This window comes from Protopterus annectens, chromosome 11.part0, assembly GCF_019279795.1.
Source record: "Protopterus annectens isolate FY-2018-M chromosome 11.part0, PAN1.0, whole genome shotgun sequence".
Lineage (NCBI taxonomy): Eukaryota > Metazoa > Chordata > Ceratodontiformes > Protopteridae > Protopterus > Protopterus annectens.
The window spans coordinates 1,061,792,871-1,061,811,008 of NC_056745.1; the positions used below are offsets into that span (position 1 = coordinate 1,061,792,871).

At 37.8% G+C, this 18,138-nt stretch overlaps 1 protein-coding gene across 1 annotated transcript in view; it reads right to left on the reverse strand.

Moving 5' to 3' along the window:
• Positions 1 to 18,138, reverse strand: part of LOC122815696 (mucin-19-like) — a 1,162,279-nt gene that overhangs the window by 198,330 nt on the left and 945,811 nt on the right. The window contains exons 26-27 of the mRNA XM_044088411.1: positions 16,896 to 17,021; positions 6,304 to 6,457 (exon numbers count right to left, since the gene is read on the reverse strand). Of these exons, the coding sequence (XP_043944346.1) occupies positions 6,304 to 6,457; positions 16,896 to 17,021 (280 nt within the window). The remainder of the gene's footprint in view (positions 1 to 6,303; positions 6,458 to 16,895; positions 17,022 to 18,138) is intronic.

An 18,138-nucleotide genomic window follows, 5' to 3' on the forward strand; every position in this document is an offset into this window, starting at 1 on the left:
TACTTTCTTATTGTTCAGAAAATGCATCCTAATACAAAAGTTCTTGTTCCAATAATTTCTTAAGTGAATTAGAGTAACATTTAAAATGTGTCCCTGATTTTGGGCTTTTGTCCACCCATTATTTTATTTTTGCCTTTGTCCAGAATTCCTGAGCAAAGAAGTTGAGAAGTTTGAGTGTATCTGTAAGAATGCAAGAACTCATTATGTTTGACTATATATTATGGTTGTGTATGAGAATTATGTATTAATTTGCTAAGAATCGTGCCCATATCTACTGTTAGTCACCTTATCCTTTGTAATGGTTACCTTACTATTAAAACATACAGAATACAATTTTCCTTGTATTGTTTAGTGAACTCTGATCATGTCCTCATCTCACCTTTTAATCAGTGTGAGGAGAACATGCAATCCTTTTCAGCTCTTACTGTAATCTAGTCCTACATTTCCGTTAACAAGCATTAGTGTATTCCTTTATACATCTTGTGCATTGTGTATTGTGATGTCTCCTTCCTTATAAAACTCTCAGAACTGCACGTCCCTAGTACATACTTGCTTATTGCATGATACAGTAGGAGAACAGGTTTCTTGTCCCTACACTCTGTTCATTAAAGGAAGAATCAAAGTATCTTGGTGACTTTGTCTACAGATTTGTCATTCCAAACTTGGTGTGGTGCAAACACTGTGCATTTTCTGTCCAAAAGTGTAAGGATGAAACATGCAGATGAAAATTATGTGCCCTACATACTGGTATCTATTAAATCCATGCAGATGGTTTATAAAAAGGGGTGAACCATGATTCAAAGGGATAAGTGTCCAGATCTTTATAAAGCAAACTACACATCAGTTTGTACCATGGAAAGTATATAATTTCATGGTGATAGCCTCCCATTATTATTATGTCCCTAAGTCACAAAGATTATATATGAGGACACATTTACTATGCATGTACTTCAGTAGGGTGGAAGCATGCCACTTCTTGTAAACATGATTTTAACATCTTATTGCCAATCTCTGGTTGGAGATTTATCTGTCCATACTATGGGAGTCATCACAGTTCAAGGACTTGAGCTCAATATGCCACACTTACATCCTTCTTTAAAACCAGTGTGTTTATCAAAGTACATATCTCCAGTAAATATCTGACAGATATGTAAATGCACTGTACATTACACCTTGCAGTATCTAAGACTGAGAGTGCTTATATAGCTAAGACTGAGAGTGCTTATAACCACCACAGAATTATCCAAACTCTCCCCTCTCCTGTCACTGATAAGAGTACGCTCTTTTCCCATCTACTCTTGTCAATACTTAATGTTCCAAGGTGTATCTAACAGTGGCTTGGAGTCACTGATGAGTGCTAATCAGCTAGGTAGCATTAATATTTGAGAAGTTCTGCTGCAAGAGCTGGTTCACAGCTTCTCAGACTACATTAAAATTGAGGATTACCCACATCCTGCACATGGTCAATATACATACTAATTTGTGATTTGCTATGTGCTATATTTCTGTGAATCCCAGCAAGTGTCTCAATGACTGATGTTCATTACAAACTCAACATGACTGCCAATGACTAACATATGTTTCCTATACATTCATATTTTCTAGTAGTCAGAGGTGTACTCTATCCATATGCAATCCCTCCCTTGTATCAACTGAGCTTCTATCCAACCTACTCATCTATAAGAAATCAGATTCTCCCACCTCAAACCAAATAAAATAAAATCTGCATACTCTAAGCTAAGTATTCTACAAAAATAACAAACTAAATAAATACAACAAATAAGGCAAAATGGATACCATTGACAACTGATGCTCTCATAGTTCTTTTTTGGAAAACTGGATCTTACGCAATCTCCCATATAACACCACAGTGACCACGCTCTTTTTACCCAGCTATCCAGTCAACGTTGCCTAACCCATGTCGCTAGTGACTGTGTGGGCATAAATTATCCCTGTTCTGTATGCTGCATGGTCAATCAGTTGACATTCTAATGACACACCAAGCAGAACAAGCAAAACAAGTTACAACTTGAGCTAATGACCTAGACAATTAAAAAGGTTCATTTGACTAAATGTATCTTGAGCTAGAAAATGAAAGGTGCTCATTTTACTATATGTACTTTGAACTAGACAATGAAAAAGGTTTGTTTTACTAAATGCACTTACTTAACACTTCATTTAGTGCCCAGTTTGGTTCGGCCTGCTAAACTGTGACTATTGTACTATAGCCAGTCATCTCCCTTTTACAGCATGTAATATCCCAGGTCCTCTTTGACTTTACCCTATCTGAATCCGGAAAACTACCACTACTGTTAGTTGTTTTGCATTGGCTATAAACTGATTACTCTCAATTATAATTGGATCTGAGGGTGGGAAGGTCACTGTAGTAGGATGCATTTCTAAATATCCCTTCATTGTCTCCTCTTTCACTAGGGCACCAAGTCCCTTCACAATCTGGGTTTGTGTCATATGGTATTGCATTTTTATTTTTTTCTAAGACTGTGTAGAACAATGAATAGACCTTGGTAGTGTGTTATATTTGTATCAATTTCATTCAAATTGGATATGGTTTTATATTGTCCTTATCTGTGTATTTGTATGCTATGATAACTTACTCTATGCAATTTTATATATATATGGTGCAGTTTACTTAGTATTCACAGAGGGGTGAACATTCTTGCAGTCAAACCATAATTTTTTGAGAACTAGCTAGCTCTGCCCTGGTTATAAGTTCTTTGTGAGGGGATGGGTCAGAATAGCCAGGTGTTTTAATTGATGGAAATAAAACACACCTTGTCTGAATATGACCAAATGACTACCAATGGGGTGGGGTATCCATCTAATGTTCCTCTACTCTCTTACAGTACTTGTGGTATATATCAGCATCAGTTAACTATATTCAAGATAAGTTCAACAGTGACTCAGCCAGTTCAAGCAAGGCAATTCCCTTTTTCTTGTTTAGCAAGGCAATTCCCTTTCCCTTGTTTAAACAGAACCCTGTGTCATTTAATTGAACAAACTGTCCTGGATGTGACACCAAGGATTCCCTAACATTTTTACATTTTAAAAATGCTTTCACCATATGGCTTCTTCAGAGCCATCTCAGAAATTAATATAGCAGTCAGCATGAAATTATAGGAAAGAGTAGTAGAAGCTAGGTTAAGAAGGGAGGTGATGATTAGTGACCAGCAGTATGGTTTCATGAAAGGAAAGAGCACTACAGATGCGATGTTTGCTCTGAGAGTGTTGATGGAGAAGTATAGAGAAGGTCAGAAGGAGTTGCATTGTGTCTTTGTGGACTTAGAGAAAGTATATGACAGGGTGCCTAGAGAGGAGTTGTGGTATTGTATGAAGAAGTCGAGAGTGGCAGAGAAGTATGTAAGAGTAGTACAGGATATGTACAAGGGTAGTGAAACAGTGGTGAGATCTGCAGTGGGAGTGACAGATGCTTTTAAGGTTGAAGTGGGGTAAGGTGGAGGTGGGATTACATCAAGGATCAGCTCTGAGACCTTTCTTATTTGTAGTGGTGGACAGGTTGACAGACGAGATCAGACAGGAGTCCCAGTGGATTATGATGTTTGCAGATGACATTATGATATGTAGTGAGAGTAGGGAACAGGTTGAGGAGACTGTGGAAAGGTGGAGATATGCTCTAGAGAGGAGGAATGAAAGTCAGCAGGACTAAGACAGAATATATGTGTGTGAATGAGAGGGAGGATAGAGGAATGGAGATGATGCAGGGAATAGAGTTGGTGAAGGTGGATGAGTTTAAATACTTGGGATCAACAGTTCAGAGTAATGATGAGTGTGGAAGAGAGGTGAAGAAGAGAGTACAGGCAGGGTGGAGTGGGTAGAGAAGAGTGTCAGGAGTGATTTGTGACAGTTGAGTACCAGTAAGAGTGAAAGGGAAGGTCTGCAAGAGGGTAGTGAGACCAGCTATGTTATATGTGTTGAAGACAGTGGCATTGACAAAAAGGCAGGAAAAAAAGGCAGGAGTCAGAGCTGGATGTGGCAGAGTTAAAGATGTTAAGATTTGCACTGGATATGACGAGGGTAGACAGGCTTAGGAATAAGTATATTAGAGGGTCAGCCCAGGTTGGACGGTTTGGAGACAAAGCCAGAGAGGCGAGATTGTGTTGGTTTGGAGATGTGCTGAGGAGGGATACTGGGTATATTGGGAAAAGGATGCTAATGATGAAGCTGCCAGGTAAGAGGAAAAGAGGAAGGCCTAAGATAAGGTTTATGGATGTGGTGAGAGAGGAGATGCAGGTGGTTGGTGTGACAGAGCAAGATGCAGAGGACAGGAAGAAATGGAAACAGATGATCCGCTGTGGCGACCCCTAGAAAAAGAAGAAGTCTAAGTGCTTTGGTGTCCACCTTTTTTGTTAGACTTTTTCATAGATTTCCAGACCAATTCATTTTCTTTTCAATAAAACAGACTGATTTAGCTTTCTTACTATTAAAACATTTTTGATAGAAATACAAGTATTGAGTTCAGGTGGTCTGCAAGCATTTAGTCTGATGATCAAGTGGAGCTCCATTTCCTCTGAGATGTCATTCCTTTTGCCTTCAAGGGTCCCATCTCTAGTTTAACCAGTACATGAAAGCTGAATCTTTCATGTCCAGGGTTTTCCAGGTGGTGTTTCACCAATGAATTTTTTGAGCACTTTAAGTCTTATGTCTGATAAATGGTGACCCATTCTTACCTTTAGTTTGCTTATGGCTTTACCCATATCAAAACTTCTGTAAGAGCCTCAATGGGCCCTGTAAATGACAAAATGAGTGTCACAATTGTACCTCTTGTGACTCCAGTAAGTCTTGCTGGAGTTGGGACTATAGACATTGTCAGAGTTACTCAGATATTCACAAAAGGTGTAAACAAATACCTATTCATATCTTACACCTCCTTACTCTCCCTTCTTCAATCACTTCCTTATGTCTATCAATTTCTCTCCTCTGGCTTTCTCTCTAAATATGCCATAAGCCTGCTTTTGTCTCACTTTATATTTCAATTCCTGTTTATATTATACTAACTTGCCTTTAATTTTTCTATAAATTGGCTAGAATTTCTCTATTAAATAATTTTCATATAACTTGTATCTATCCTTAAGCAATGTTTTCTAATTTGGCATAATTATTTAAACTCCAATTGCATTTTTGTATTATTTTTAAAGACTGTAAAATCATTGTTCTTAAAATGTTCTGTAATACTTCATAACTTTTTTTCCTTTGAATCCACTGAAAATGGGCTCCTTACCCAGTTGGATTTTCCTCGTGATCAAATGTCAATAAATAAATAAATAAAATATAGCGCTATCATCATCATTGCCATCGATCCCCTTTTCCCATTTTTGCTTGGGGTCAGGGTGCCATGTCAATTGTTGCCATGTCTCTCCCTTTAGGCAAACTGTCCTAACTTCTTTGACAGCCATGCCTGCCTGCCACAGATTTTCTATCATGGAGTCCATCTCTTGCTAGATGTCCTCATCTCCTCTTGTTTTTTTCTTGTCTCTCCCAAATCTGCTTTATCAGTTCGTATAATGCTTTCCTGCACGTGACTACATCATGACAATCTTTTCATCTTGATCTTGTCAGTAATCGAGGTTACTTTGGCTTCTACTCTGATATCCCAGTTCCTTTATCTATTCCACTTCATTTCTATCACCACAAAGCTTCCAAAGCCGCATTGCCTTCACTACCCTAGTTTCTGTGTCACACAGCATTGGTTGCACCACTGTTTTATGCACCTTCACTTTCAGTTTCTTTGCCATTCTTCTGTCACACATACCACCGATATTTGTGCCAGCTGGCTGCAGTGCCCCTGATTTTAGGTTTGACCTCTTCACTCAGACTTCACTCCTCCTCAACCACACCGCTAAGATACTTGGAACTGTTAACCTTTTCCACTATTTTGCCTTCCATCTCAGTTTTCAACATTTTCTGATTCCTGCATTTGCTGTCATGACCACTGTCTTGTTGTACTCAGTTTCATCACATGTACCTTCTGGTTTGTATGGCAATATTAAACATTAATTATCAAGAGATAGCCTGTCAACAGATATAAAACTTCTAAGAATGTGTCTCAGCCTCCTAAAATGATGAGAACACACATGACATTTAAGCTGCTTGACAACAAAATGGCAAATTTTGGGACTTATTTTTTAAGACAGCATTTATTGGAAAACAGCCCAGAAATAAATCACTTAAAGAATATTTATTTTTGTAAGTGCTTTTTAAAAAGGTTAATAAAACCACTTAAACCATCAGTTTCTAGATTTGATAATGACATTCCATGTTTCTTACCATGTGACATAACAATTATCTTCCGCAGATTTGACCTTTTCCCCTGCAAGCAAAATCACACCATCAAGAAAGCAGCTGCATTCAGATAATGACACACACTTCATACGGTTTTCGTCAAGGTATGGTGCATAATCTGGGCACTTGGGATAGCATCCTGTAAGTAAACCAAAATTTGATTTCAAAGTATTATACTGGAATTCAGTAGGAGAACATTTGCAAACTTGTCTCAGAAGTAAGTGAAAGTACATTAAAATGCATGGAATTATGAACATCAATCTATATATATTAAACTAATGTTAAACCACAGAAAGTAATGCTGTACGTATACATTAAAATGCATGAAAGTATGAACATCTATCTACACATATTATATGTGTCTGTGCATATATCTCTCTGTCTCTCTCTCTCTTTTCATATAGGTTCATAGGTTCATAGGAGGTTACTAGGTTAATGAACCTAGGGCCTTTACAAGCCTAGCCATGTTATACCCATGTTCCCTAATTGACCTTGGTTAGATGGTCATTATTCACATAGTACGTCTATGAGCAGCACAGACTACCCCTGTTCATGAGGGACATAGGTGTCACCCCAAAGTGAATTTGCAGTCTCCCATCCAGTTGTCTAGGTTGAGCTTGAATAGGGTCATTGAGAAGCTCTGCTTCACCTGAATTGGGAGTTTATTGCAGAGGAGCATCAGTCACTGGAAGATATAGCTGTCTCTCCAGCATGTTCTGTTAATGTCACAAGCTGGGTTGAGATCCTTGGAGCAAGAGACTCTTGTCCCATTTGATTTGTGGATATGCAGCATTTGCATTAGAGCAGGGTCAGAGATTGCTCTGTAGGCAAGGAACAAGTTACCTCTCATTAGCTTGTAAGATACAGAGTACAATGACAAAGCTTTCAGTCTTTCCATGTAGGTCATGTTTTGAAGGCACTGAATTTTCTTGGTGAGAAACCTCTGTGGTCTCTTGAGCTGCTGCAGGTGTCTGGTGAGGTACATAAAAAAGGGAGCATTGTACTCTATTAGTGGTCTGATGAGGGTCGAGTACAGAGGAGTTATAACATCCTTAGTCTTGGATGCAATGCTTTACTTATGAGTTGCGCAAAGAAGAAGGCTTTCTTTAGCAGTGTGGACACATGGTGACCGGAATTTAGATTGCTGTCAATCTATGTTCCCAAATCTCACACCACTGGGTTTGAGCTTAAGGCAGTGCTGTCAGTATTGTAATTTGCAGGGAATTCCTCTTTGCCAAAGGGGAAAATAATGCACTTTGTATTTAGTTTTAGTTCGAGGCTTTGGCATCAATCATTTGTCATGTTAACCCCTTTTGTAATATGTTAACATCATTGCACAACAACAATTGCACCCAGTTTGCAATCATCAGTGAACATGGTAAGCCACAGGCTGTCTACTTTCCCCTGGACTTCTGAGAAATAGATTCCAAACAGTAGAGAACCCAGCACAGATCCTTGTGGTATGCCATTGGTAACTGGTCTAGTGGTAGAGGTGGAGTCCCCAAATTTGACAGTATGCATTCTGTCAGTGAGCCAGTTAGCTACCCATCTAGTGACGCAAGAGTTAATCCCCAGCTGGGAGAGTTTCTCAATGATACCTAGGGTGTGTCAAAAGCCTTTGCTAAGTCAAGATAGGCGGTATGTACTGTTTCACCTTCATCCAGGGATTTGATGACATTCTTGAAGAAGTCCACCAGGTTTAATAAGCATTATCTACCCTTAACAAATCCAAACTGGGTCAGGTCAGGAGTCTGAAGGTCCCCTATGTCCTCGTGATAAGCTCCATGATGATTCTTTCCATGGCCTTGTAGATAAGGCTGATTAGACTTATGGATCTGTAGTTCTCAGGGTTGGTTGATGGGCTCCCTTCGTCCAAGGGGATTACTGTTGCTGTTCTCCACTCTGCTGGAACAATGCCATTGCTCAGGGTGTGGTTAAACAGACTGCCAAGTGGTTCCACTAGGTCTTGTTTTAGATTGTTTTGTAAGCAGCCTGGGATGTTATCTAGTCCTATAGAGGCCATGTTTTTGGCCTTGGAGAGCATGGATATGACCTGCTCTTTGGAGATACTAAGCAGAGGACTGGTGTCAGGTATACTTTGGGGTATGGCTGGTGGGGCAGTAGGGTGAAGTTTGCACCAAATCTGTAGTAGAAGGTTGGCAATTTTGTCAGGTTAAGTATGAGTGGTACCATCCACTACAAGTTTAGCACATAGCTGAGCATTCCCTTTTATATTTCTGACATAGCTAAAGAATGAAATAAAACAAATCAGTGAACCACCTTACACAGAGAAAACAATTTATTGGTTAAGCACATTTGATCATTCAGAACATCATCAGAACAATAAAATATGAACAACCACACCCATATATACCCCTCAGTGTGTGTCATGTGATAAAACATAGCCAATAATAATGTTATATATTAACTATAAAACTTGATATAACACACACACATATACTTAATAATAAAACCTTGTGTAAAACGCTAAAGAAAATTCCTAACTAGCACCATAAAACTTCAATTTTAGTAAAGAACTAATAGAGCAAGAATCATTGAGCCCTGGATAATTAGTGGCAGATAATATTGAATGCCACTAATTATCCAGGGGTCAGTGATTCTTGTTCTATTAGTTCTTTACTAAAATTGAAGTTTTATAGTGCTAGTTAGGAATTTTGTTTAGCATTTTACACAAGGTTTTATTGTTAAGTGTGTATGTGTGTATATATATATATATATATATATATATATATATATATATATATATATATATATATGTTATATTAAGTTTTATATTTAATATATAACATTATTATTGGCTATGTTTTAGCATGTGATACACACTGAGTATATATGGGTGTGGTTGTAAGTTCTCAGGGAACAAAAGTGCTTAACCAATAAATTGTTTTCTCTGTGGAAGGTGGTTCACTGGATTGTTTTACTTCACTAGTTTTTGGTTAGGTGGATTGTTTTTTTGGATGATAACTAAAGAATGTCTTGTGAATGCCCTTAGCTAGGGATGCTAATTTAGCTTTATAATTAGCTTTAGAGTTCTTTACAGGAGATCTGATTTGCTTTTTCAAGCTTTGGAGGGCAATTGTCCTCTGCTGAGTAAGTTCTCTCTTGTTCTTAGACATCAGTTTTGTCCTTTAGTTATATAACCTATTTATACTTCAGGTCCACCAGGGTGTCTTGTTTTTTTGAGAGGACTTGGTTTTGATCTGGCCAGGTGCATCCAAGTGTATACACTTGTAAGTGTTTATACAGGACATTTGTGTACTTATCTGTGTAGGAGTCATTTTTTGCTGTATTAGCAGAGGGTTTGAAAGTTTTTATGCCATTGCTTAGTAGGTTATGTAGTTTGCTTTGGAGAAGCTTTTCACTTTTTTTGCTCCTGTGGGGGTGTTACATCCAAATGTTACTTCGGATGAGACAGATTTATGGTTTGACCTTACCAGGGTGGCCAACACACAGGGGGTATTGCAGTGACCTCCCATGAAGGTGAGTACTAAGGCTAGGAAAGTTGAGCCCCTCATGGGGGTACAGACTAACTGTTCCAGAGCATCTGTACTGACAAAGTCCAGGAACCTCAGGGCAACCAATTGATGGAAGGATACTTGAAATCTCCCATGAACAAGGTGTTTGGCTGTATAGTGAGTGACTCTAGTAAGTCCATGTAGGTGGTGTGCTTCTCTTGGTTCATGGTAGGGGGCCTGTAGCTAGCAATGATGTGGTAGGGTGCTTTAGCTATAGTTACTTAGACCTGGAGTAGCTGAAGGGAGTAATACTGTTTAACTAGTCTCAAGGAGCATTTGGCTTTAAAGAAGATGGATACACGTTCATCTTTGGTTCTTTCATGCTCATTTTGAGGTATTAATATGTGGAAAGCATTGTAGCCTTGCATGGCCAGGGTGCTCTCTGTGGCCTTGAACCATGTCTCAGTGACTGCACAGATGTCAGCATTTTCCAAGGTGAGGAGTGCTTCCAGGGAGTGTAGTTTCCTGTTTAGGGTCCTAGCATTAAGCAGCACAACCCTAAGTTTGTCTTGAATGGATATTTTTACGTCAGAAATGTTGTTGTTTTGACATTGCCTAAAAAGGCCCTATGGAGGAGCCAAGTGCCTTTGCCAGTATCTGAAAGCATAGAGGATACGGGTAAAGATCATCTCTGACAATGCTGTGTGGCCTGTCAATCATGCTTTCCCAGGCTGCCAGATATCGGATCCCCTTTGACTGACACCAGAAGCTAAGTCAGTTGTTAAAGTCAATAATTTTTTTGTTTGTATTGTGGCATCATCCTTAGAGAAGGTAGAATGCTGCTTAAGGCTATGATTATACGCACCTGTGGCACATAATTTGAGAGCACAGTCATGTTTCTCTTCATATAGTCCGGTTAAGTATGTCTGAAGTCATTCACCCCCACAAGGACTATGACAGAGTCATACTGGTACTTGTAGTTTTGACTTGTGTACTTCAGTGACTTGATGGATCCTGGCATCTGACAGGCAGCTAACTGTAACCCGCTCCTTATCCATCCTGGAGAGAGGAACATCTGTGTGTCTCACAATGGAGTCACCTATGACCAATATATTAGGTTTTGTAGTGTGAAGCCTTAGGAACTTATTTGTTGAGACACTGGTGTGTGTTATTATCTGCTGTGGTTGTTTTTTACATTGTTATGTGTGTAAATGTTGTCAATTTGGGAGCCCTCTGATCTTTGGGCAAGTTTCTAGTGAGTAGTGCCGCACATGTGAGTTTATCTGTCATATCCTTATTTAGAGTGGGAAGTGAGCTGACAACTTGTTTGTCATTCAGTTTGCCTTATGTGACAGTCTTGCCTCCAATTTCATAGTGTAACTATATCTCTCACATAAAGTAGATGCTTGTTTCAGGAGTAAGTGGTTGTCAATATGCATGAGACAATTGCCACTTTGCCTCAAGATGCCCATGTCTATGAGAATGGCCAGAGAGATGATGGGAAACTGCTCATCTATTATAGCAGATTCTTAATGTATGTTTTATTGGGTTCCTATCATATGATCAAAGTCTTATAACTTCGAATCAGTAAAGAACGAACTTTAATGATCGAAGTTGTAAAACCACGAGGCATATAATGGAGATCACCATAGAGCATAGAAAGGGAAGATTTCCCTTTACTGCACTGTAGTGCAATCTCGGAGTTGGTATATTTAAGTAGCAGGGGTGTGGGGGGTGCAGGGGGCTTGCCCCCCTGTATAGAGCATTTTTTTTTTTCTTACTGTTTTTACTTTTTTTATGTGTGTTTGAAGTTCCAAGACTTCAGTCATTAAAGTTCTTCCTTTAGACCCGTTTTATTAGGAAAGGGAGTCTGGGCTAACTTGACAGGACTGTGCTAGTAGTGCCAAGACTACAAGAGGGACCTATACTTTGTGTAGGCTAAGGTTAAACAATTAGGTAATGCTACTCAGTGTACACCTAAGGTGCTCCCATTGCAGTTTAACAGAAAGAAACACTTCAAGCAATCAATGGCTGTCTTTTGTTATTTTCAAGACAAGAACTCTTATATTGGCTGTTGTTGTTGTTGTCTTTCGGCTTTTCCCAGTTAGGGGTCGCCACAGTGGAACTCCGGTCCGCTAATGATTGGCAGTAGATTTTCACGAACGTTGAGGTGCCAGCTCGAAATTCAACCTTCAACGAAGGCACACCCATTTACGCATGTCTTTCGAATGCCCACCCAACCACGGGGAGGACATGCAGACTCCGCACAGAAGGCACTACCGCACTCCAGCCGAGAATTGAGTGGGTGAACCTCTTGCTGTGAGGCAACAATGCTACTGCTGCACCACTGCGGGTGTTATTGTGTGTATGTATATATATATATATATATATATATATATATATAATGTAGATATATAGATAGATGGTTATAGATATATGTATAAATATTATATGTATGTATGTATGTATGGGAACAATTCATATAGTCAAATGTTCATAATACCAAATGTCTGTAATGCTGACAGAAGTGATTGAATAATCATATGATCAAAAAAATGATGGCATTACTTTGTGGGAGATTAAGGTAAAGAAGAGAGTGATAATGTGCCCTTTCTCTACTGTTATGCAATCTTGGAGTTGGTATACATAATTGGAAGATGGTGTGGGAGGTGCTGACCACATAGGGTAAACAGCGGTGGTTGCCCCCTCAAAAAACATATTTTTGTGTTTTTTTAATTGATATTATTTGTTGCAGTCTTTTGGGATTGATGTTTTCATGTATGTTGTTTTGCACCTTTGATATTTTGAAGTGCATTATATATGTGTGTGTGTGTGTGTGTGTGTGTGTGTGTGTGTGTGTGTGTGTGTGTGTGTGTGTGTGTGTGTGTGTGTGTGTGTGTGTGTGTGTGTTTGTGTGTGTGTGTACACTATAGACTCATACACATAGACAAATACAAAGCATACAGAAAAAGTAATGTTTCTACAGTCCATTGCTACTCCTTTATTTTTAATTTATGTCAAGTGTTTGTTATGCTTACTTTTGTTATATTCCCGAGGCAGTGGCTGAAATTAGTCCTTTGTGAATCAGTCTATAGCACTGGTCAATCAACATAAATAAATAAACAACTAACTAACTAACTAAACAAATGGACATTTAACCTCAAGTTTATGAACTTGATAACCATATTTCCCAAATTATTAGAAACTTAAGCTGTAAGTATAAGTTAAAGTAATCAAAAGAGAACTATCAAACATAGTTTGTTCTGGTCTTTAATGTGATTAATGTCTTTTCATGGCACTAATTTTAAATGTGTTCTTGTATTATGCAGAGAACATGCTCCAAACAAATTGCTATCTTTTAAGATGTTTATAGTGCATCACAGAATTCCCCACGTGCTGCACATACAGTACGTAAAAGGCCTTTCAGCATGATAATGTTATTCAGTTGTTTACAGCATGATAATGTTATTCAGTTGTTTAATGCTGCTAGGATGTTTTTGACTTTGCTGCCTTTGTATTCTGAAAATAATAATAATTATAACATTTTACTGACTAGAGAAAAATAATCATCAGGAATTCAGTGATTTTGTGAATGTTTCCATTATAATGCATGTAATTCTTAGTTCATATGTAGTTATAAAAACGAGATACATTGTTTGGATGTTAGAATTTAAAGAAAAGAAGGGGGAAACACTAATGTCCAGAGCTTTTAGAAAGACTACATAGGTGGATATATTTCCTTATTCTATCAGCAACTATTCTCATAGTTTGATTAAATCTTTGCATTATGCTGAATTTTATAGAATAAAATATATGTTTAGATGATACACACTGCAAAGAGACAATAGCAACAGATAAACTATTAAACAGAGGCTACAAACTGAACATTATTACACTAACGTTAAAAAGAGTCAGTGAGATGGCGGGAAAATCAGCGCTACAATTTTTTATAACCTGTAAGATCAGCACAGACTCCATGTAAGCTAAGAATGAGACTTTACATGAAATCCCTCAATGTCATACAGTAAAGTGAAAAGCTAAGATCAAAATTGTCCAGTAGTTAGTTCTGCGCAATGAAGGAGTATTTTTCTAGACTCAGAGTCCAGGGTTTTGTAGGAGTGGCTATTGTAATACTTGTTAATCTGAATCTAGTGAATGAGAATAGCATATTAGTGGACATAGTATTTTATGTATAACATGTTCATATTCTTACATACAGGGGATTAAATCCCATCTGGTCAGTATGAAACTACCTATACACAACTGGTTGAAATACAATGCTATGTCCTCAGTATATGTTGGATTGCTATTTTTGAGTCTATTGTGTACTTCATTTGGGAGTCTCTCCTTTCCCAACTGTTGTGAGGCTACAAAATTAGTATATGTAATTTCCATTGGGGTTTGTTTCTAAAACCAGGAGGTGCAAGAGGGTTTCTCTCCCTGAACAAATTTTTTATTAAAATCTCTGAGTAGGTTTTAGGGAAAGTGTGTTGTTAATGTGCTATGGACAAGCAGTATTTTTGTCTATTTCCACCTATTTTTTTCTCAAGTGAAGTTTTTACATGCTATTTAAACATTGTTATTTGCTGAATTACTTACACCTGCTCAATGTACTCTATAATAAAATAAATAAAGAAAAATACAAGTAAGGAAACATGAGCAAATAACGGATTACACCAAACAAATAAGAGAGCTGCAAGACATAATCTGGAAATACATGATAAAACTCTTTCTAGCTAGAGATTATTTCTAACTTTAGATTATTAATTTTTATTAAGCAAGGAAGATTTTAAAAGCCAAGTTTCAAATCAAAGACACATAAATCATTTAAGATAAGAGATAATGATGCCTAAGGGTTTTAATGGTGGTATGCCTTTTTACAAACAAGGTTCATTTTCTATCACTTAAGAGCCGTTATTTAAGAAATTGTATGATGGGTTCAGCCTCCACACCTTTACACTATAAACATATGACCTCCAAAATAAAACCTCAGATAAAGAATATTTACAGGCGCAATCTATGTATCTGAGTGCCTCACAATGGAATACAAAGACAAGTGCTCATCTGTAGGTAAATGAGTCAAGAGCAGCTAAGCAGTGAGTAAGTATAACTTACCCACATTTACACTTCTAGAAGAACTTTCCACTGAAATGTTACAGTGCAGTTTTACCTCTCTTCTTATTGGTGATAAATACTTTAAAAATGGTTATATGCCCTATGTTGTAGACTGCAATGTACTCAAATTAAATTAGAAAATATATTTTTTCTTTAAGAATGCTGCATGAACAATATTTATTTATTTAGGCATATATACATTCACACAGAGGCAGCTGGTAGAAAATATATATTTTGTTAAAGACACGTTCATTCCATCTGCATGATCACATTCTGTCTAATCAACTTCACTAGTACTACTGTGATTCCTGAAAGCATGTTAAGGCTGATGGTAGTACATTAAACTTCATACCAACAGAAGAATACGTAAGAAAAATAACATGTATTTGTCAGTAGTCACATGCTGCAGTAGCGTTGTCGCCTCACAGTTAGACGTTGATCGTTAATTCTCAGTTAGAGCGTCTTCCGTGTAGCGACATGCGTGAATGGGCGTTCCTTCATTGAAGGTTGTGCGTTAGGCCCAGAAAGCCAGTACATAAAAATCTAATGCCAATCATTAGCGGACCGGAGTTCCGCTGTGACGACCCCTAACCGGGAAAAGCCGAAAGACGCAAAATTTGGCAGTAGTCACAGCCATATCCAATGTCATACTAGCTGACCCACAATTGTAAAACCCCAGTAGGTAAATGGAAATGAGAATGGGAGTGGATTAAATAGTACACCCAATAGTTCCGTCAATAATTATTGTTATATTATACTGCACGTGCTTAAAAATGCGCTTGTTAAAGTCAACTATTACACAGTTTCCACTTCTTTCCGCATATATTGTGTTCCTTTGAAATGATACAGTGAAAGCATTGCTGTGATTGTCTATGCATGCACATATTAATGCACATATTGTGTGCTGCTGGCTTTCTGCCAGTAATACTGGGGAAGGCTGTAATAATGCCTTCTGTATGTGTCTATTGTGTGAATGTTTATATAGTGTGTGTGTGTGTGTGTGTGTGTGTGTGTGTGTGTGTGTGTGTGTGTGTGTGTGTGTGTGTGTGTGTGTGTGTGTGTGTGTGTGTCTTCCTGTGGGTGTACTTAGTATGGAATCTTTTCATTCAGAGGTGGAGATAAAGTAACTTTTACCACACATACCCATACTCATTCACAGATGGCGCACACCTATAGACAATTTGGAGGATCATTGATTTAAATGTTAACAATTTTGGGATGTGTGAGGAAACCATGAGACCCAAAGAAAACCCACACTGATGTAAGGAAGACCTGTTCAGAAAACACCCCCTTTCAAGAACCAAAATGAAGAGCCAAGTATTATGAGGCAGCTGTGCTAACTGCTGCATACCTAAGCCACCTGTAGAAATAACAAATTAAGTACATCAAAATAAATTCATGAGAGAAAGTCAAATCATACTGAGAGAAAACAGTTCAGCTCACTTGTTAATAAGCATTACATTTAATTACTTGGAAATAGGGTTCATAAGTAGTTTCTAGGCATGCAGCCCAGAACATTGAAGAGCCTAGAAGAATTTGACACATCACAGATTACTGTCTGGTTAAGTGACTTGCTCCTATTTACATGGTAGATAATTCTCAGCTGAAGGAATCAAGCATTAGACTACAGGAAGCAACTTGTTAGCTACCCACAGCTTAAACCGTCTGTTCTAACTGCCAGATGCATGGAAACGTGCACAAGCATGTTACATTTTCTGTCACACAGTTCATAAAAGATAACCTCTAAGAGGTGAATAGGTTATCCAAACATTCAAGGACAAGATGATACTGTTTTTTAAACATTTATAACAAAGTTCAGTAAAGCTAGAACAAGAAATGATCCTAATTTTTTGTAAAATTCAAATAATCTTAAAAGCACATTTCATTTCTTTTTATAAGGAAGTATTTAACTGGTTCCTTTGAATTCAAAGTGTATGATCATTTTAAATCTTCTAATTTTTAATTATATACAGGATTAATGCTGACCTTCTAATACTGTAGAAAATGTCTTGTTAAGTGGATGGCCTGAGCACGTCTGCAGTTCTGATCTCCCACATGGTTCATAGTGCCAACTGCATTCATCTGGTTCATTGTAGTAATCACACCAAACAGCTGCAGTAAACAAACACATACAGTTAAGACTTCCAAACAATGATGAGAGAGTGTTAACAGCATGGTCAACTATTAAATTAATTATTCAATATTGTCTCCTGATATTATACCTGATGATTCTAGTATTTTTATATGAAAAGATCCATTTGCTCATCCAGCAACAGTCTTGTCAATCACTGCATGACTCCAGGCAGATCAAATGATATGATCGCAAGATCATTACATTATTAAATTACTCTGCATCTCATACATTGTACTATAAAACGTTGACTTCATGATATATGGATCTGTATACCACACTCACGGTTATAACCACAAAATCTTCTAATAGAAGAAGGTTGGCTGATTCTGACAAAGGTAAATTCTCTTACCACTTGATAGACTAGTTTTTACACTGCCATTCTCTTACACAATTTAATATACTAAGAAACACTTATGGTGCAGAAAATTACACATGCACACGCATATACACACGCACACTATGTCCCTTTTACATTCTCTTCTGTGGTTACGTTCTAGTCTTGAAACCTGAGAAGGTAGAGAGATTTTAATTTCTGGAAACTAGGGTCTTCAACATTTTCCAAGGAGTAAGTAAACAGTTAGACATGAACGCCTATGCTGCCTGTCGCCCAGTACTGTTTTCATATAATCATGATCTTATTTGGCAGCACAAGTTTGAAATTTTTGATTTGAAAATGTTATTTACTGCTTTCTTATATGATTAAGTTCACATACTATAGTACATTAAGCAGAACAATGCAGGTGGCCAAAACTCCAGAACTGTAGAACTTCTGAAAGGAAAATGGCAATGCTTAAGTTGTTCAACTCAGTTTCATATGTTTGTGACTTTGGAGTTGCTGCAATTAGATAAAGGTTGAGCTCACCTACTATCTGTATCTCTGCTCCTAAGAGAACACTGGGATTTTAGTGTATATTTTACATCTGTTGGTTTGCTATGTGCTGCTGAAGCAGGGCAGATCTACATACTATCTGTTCTCTTTCTCTACTTGCACCTCTGGAATCAAGTACTTTCTTTACATCATCAGTGAATCACCCTGATATTGTGTCTTCCTTATTCCTCTGTATCTCTTTCCTTTGGTCTAATTTGCTATTTTCA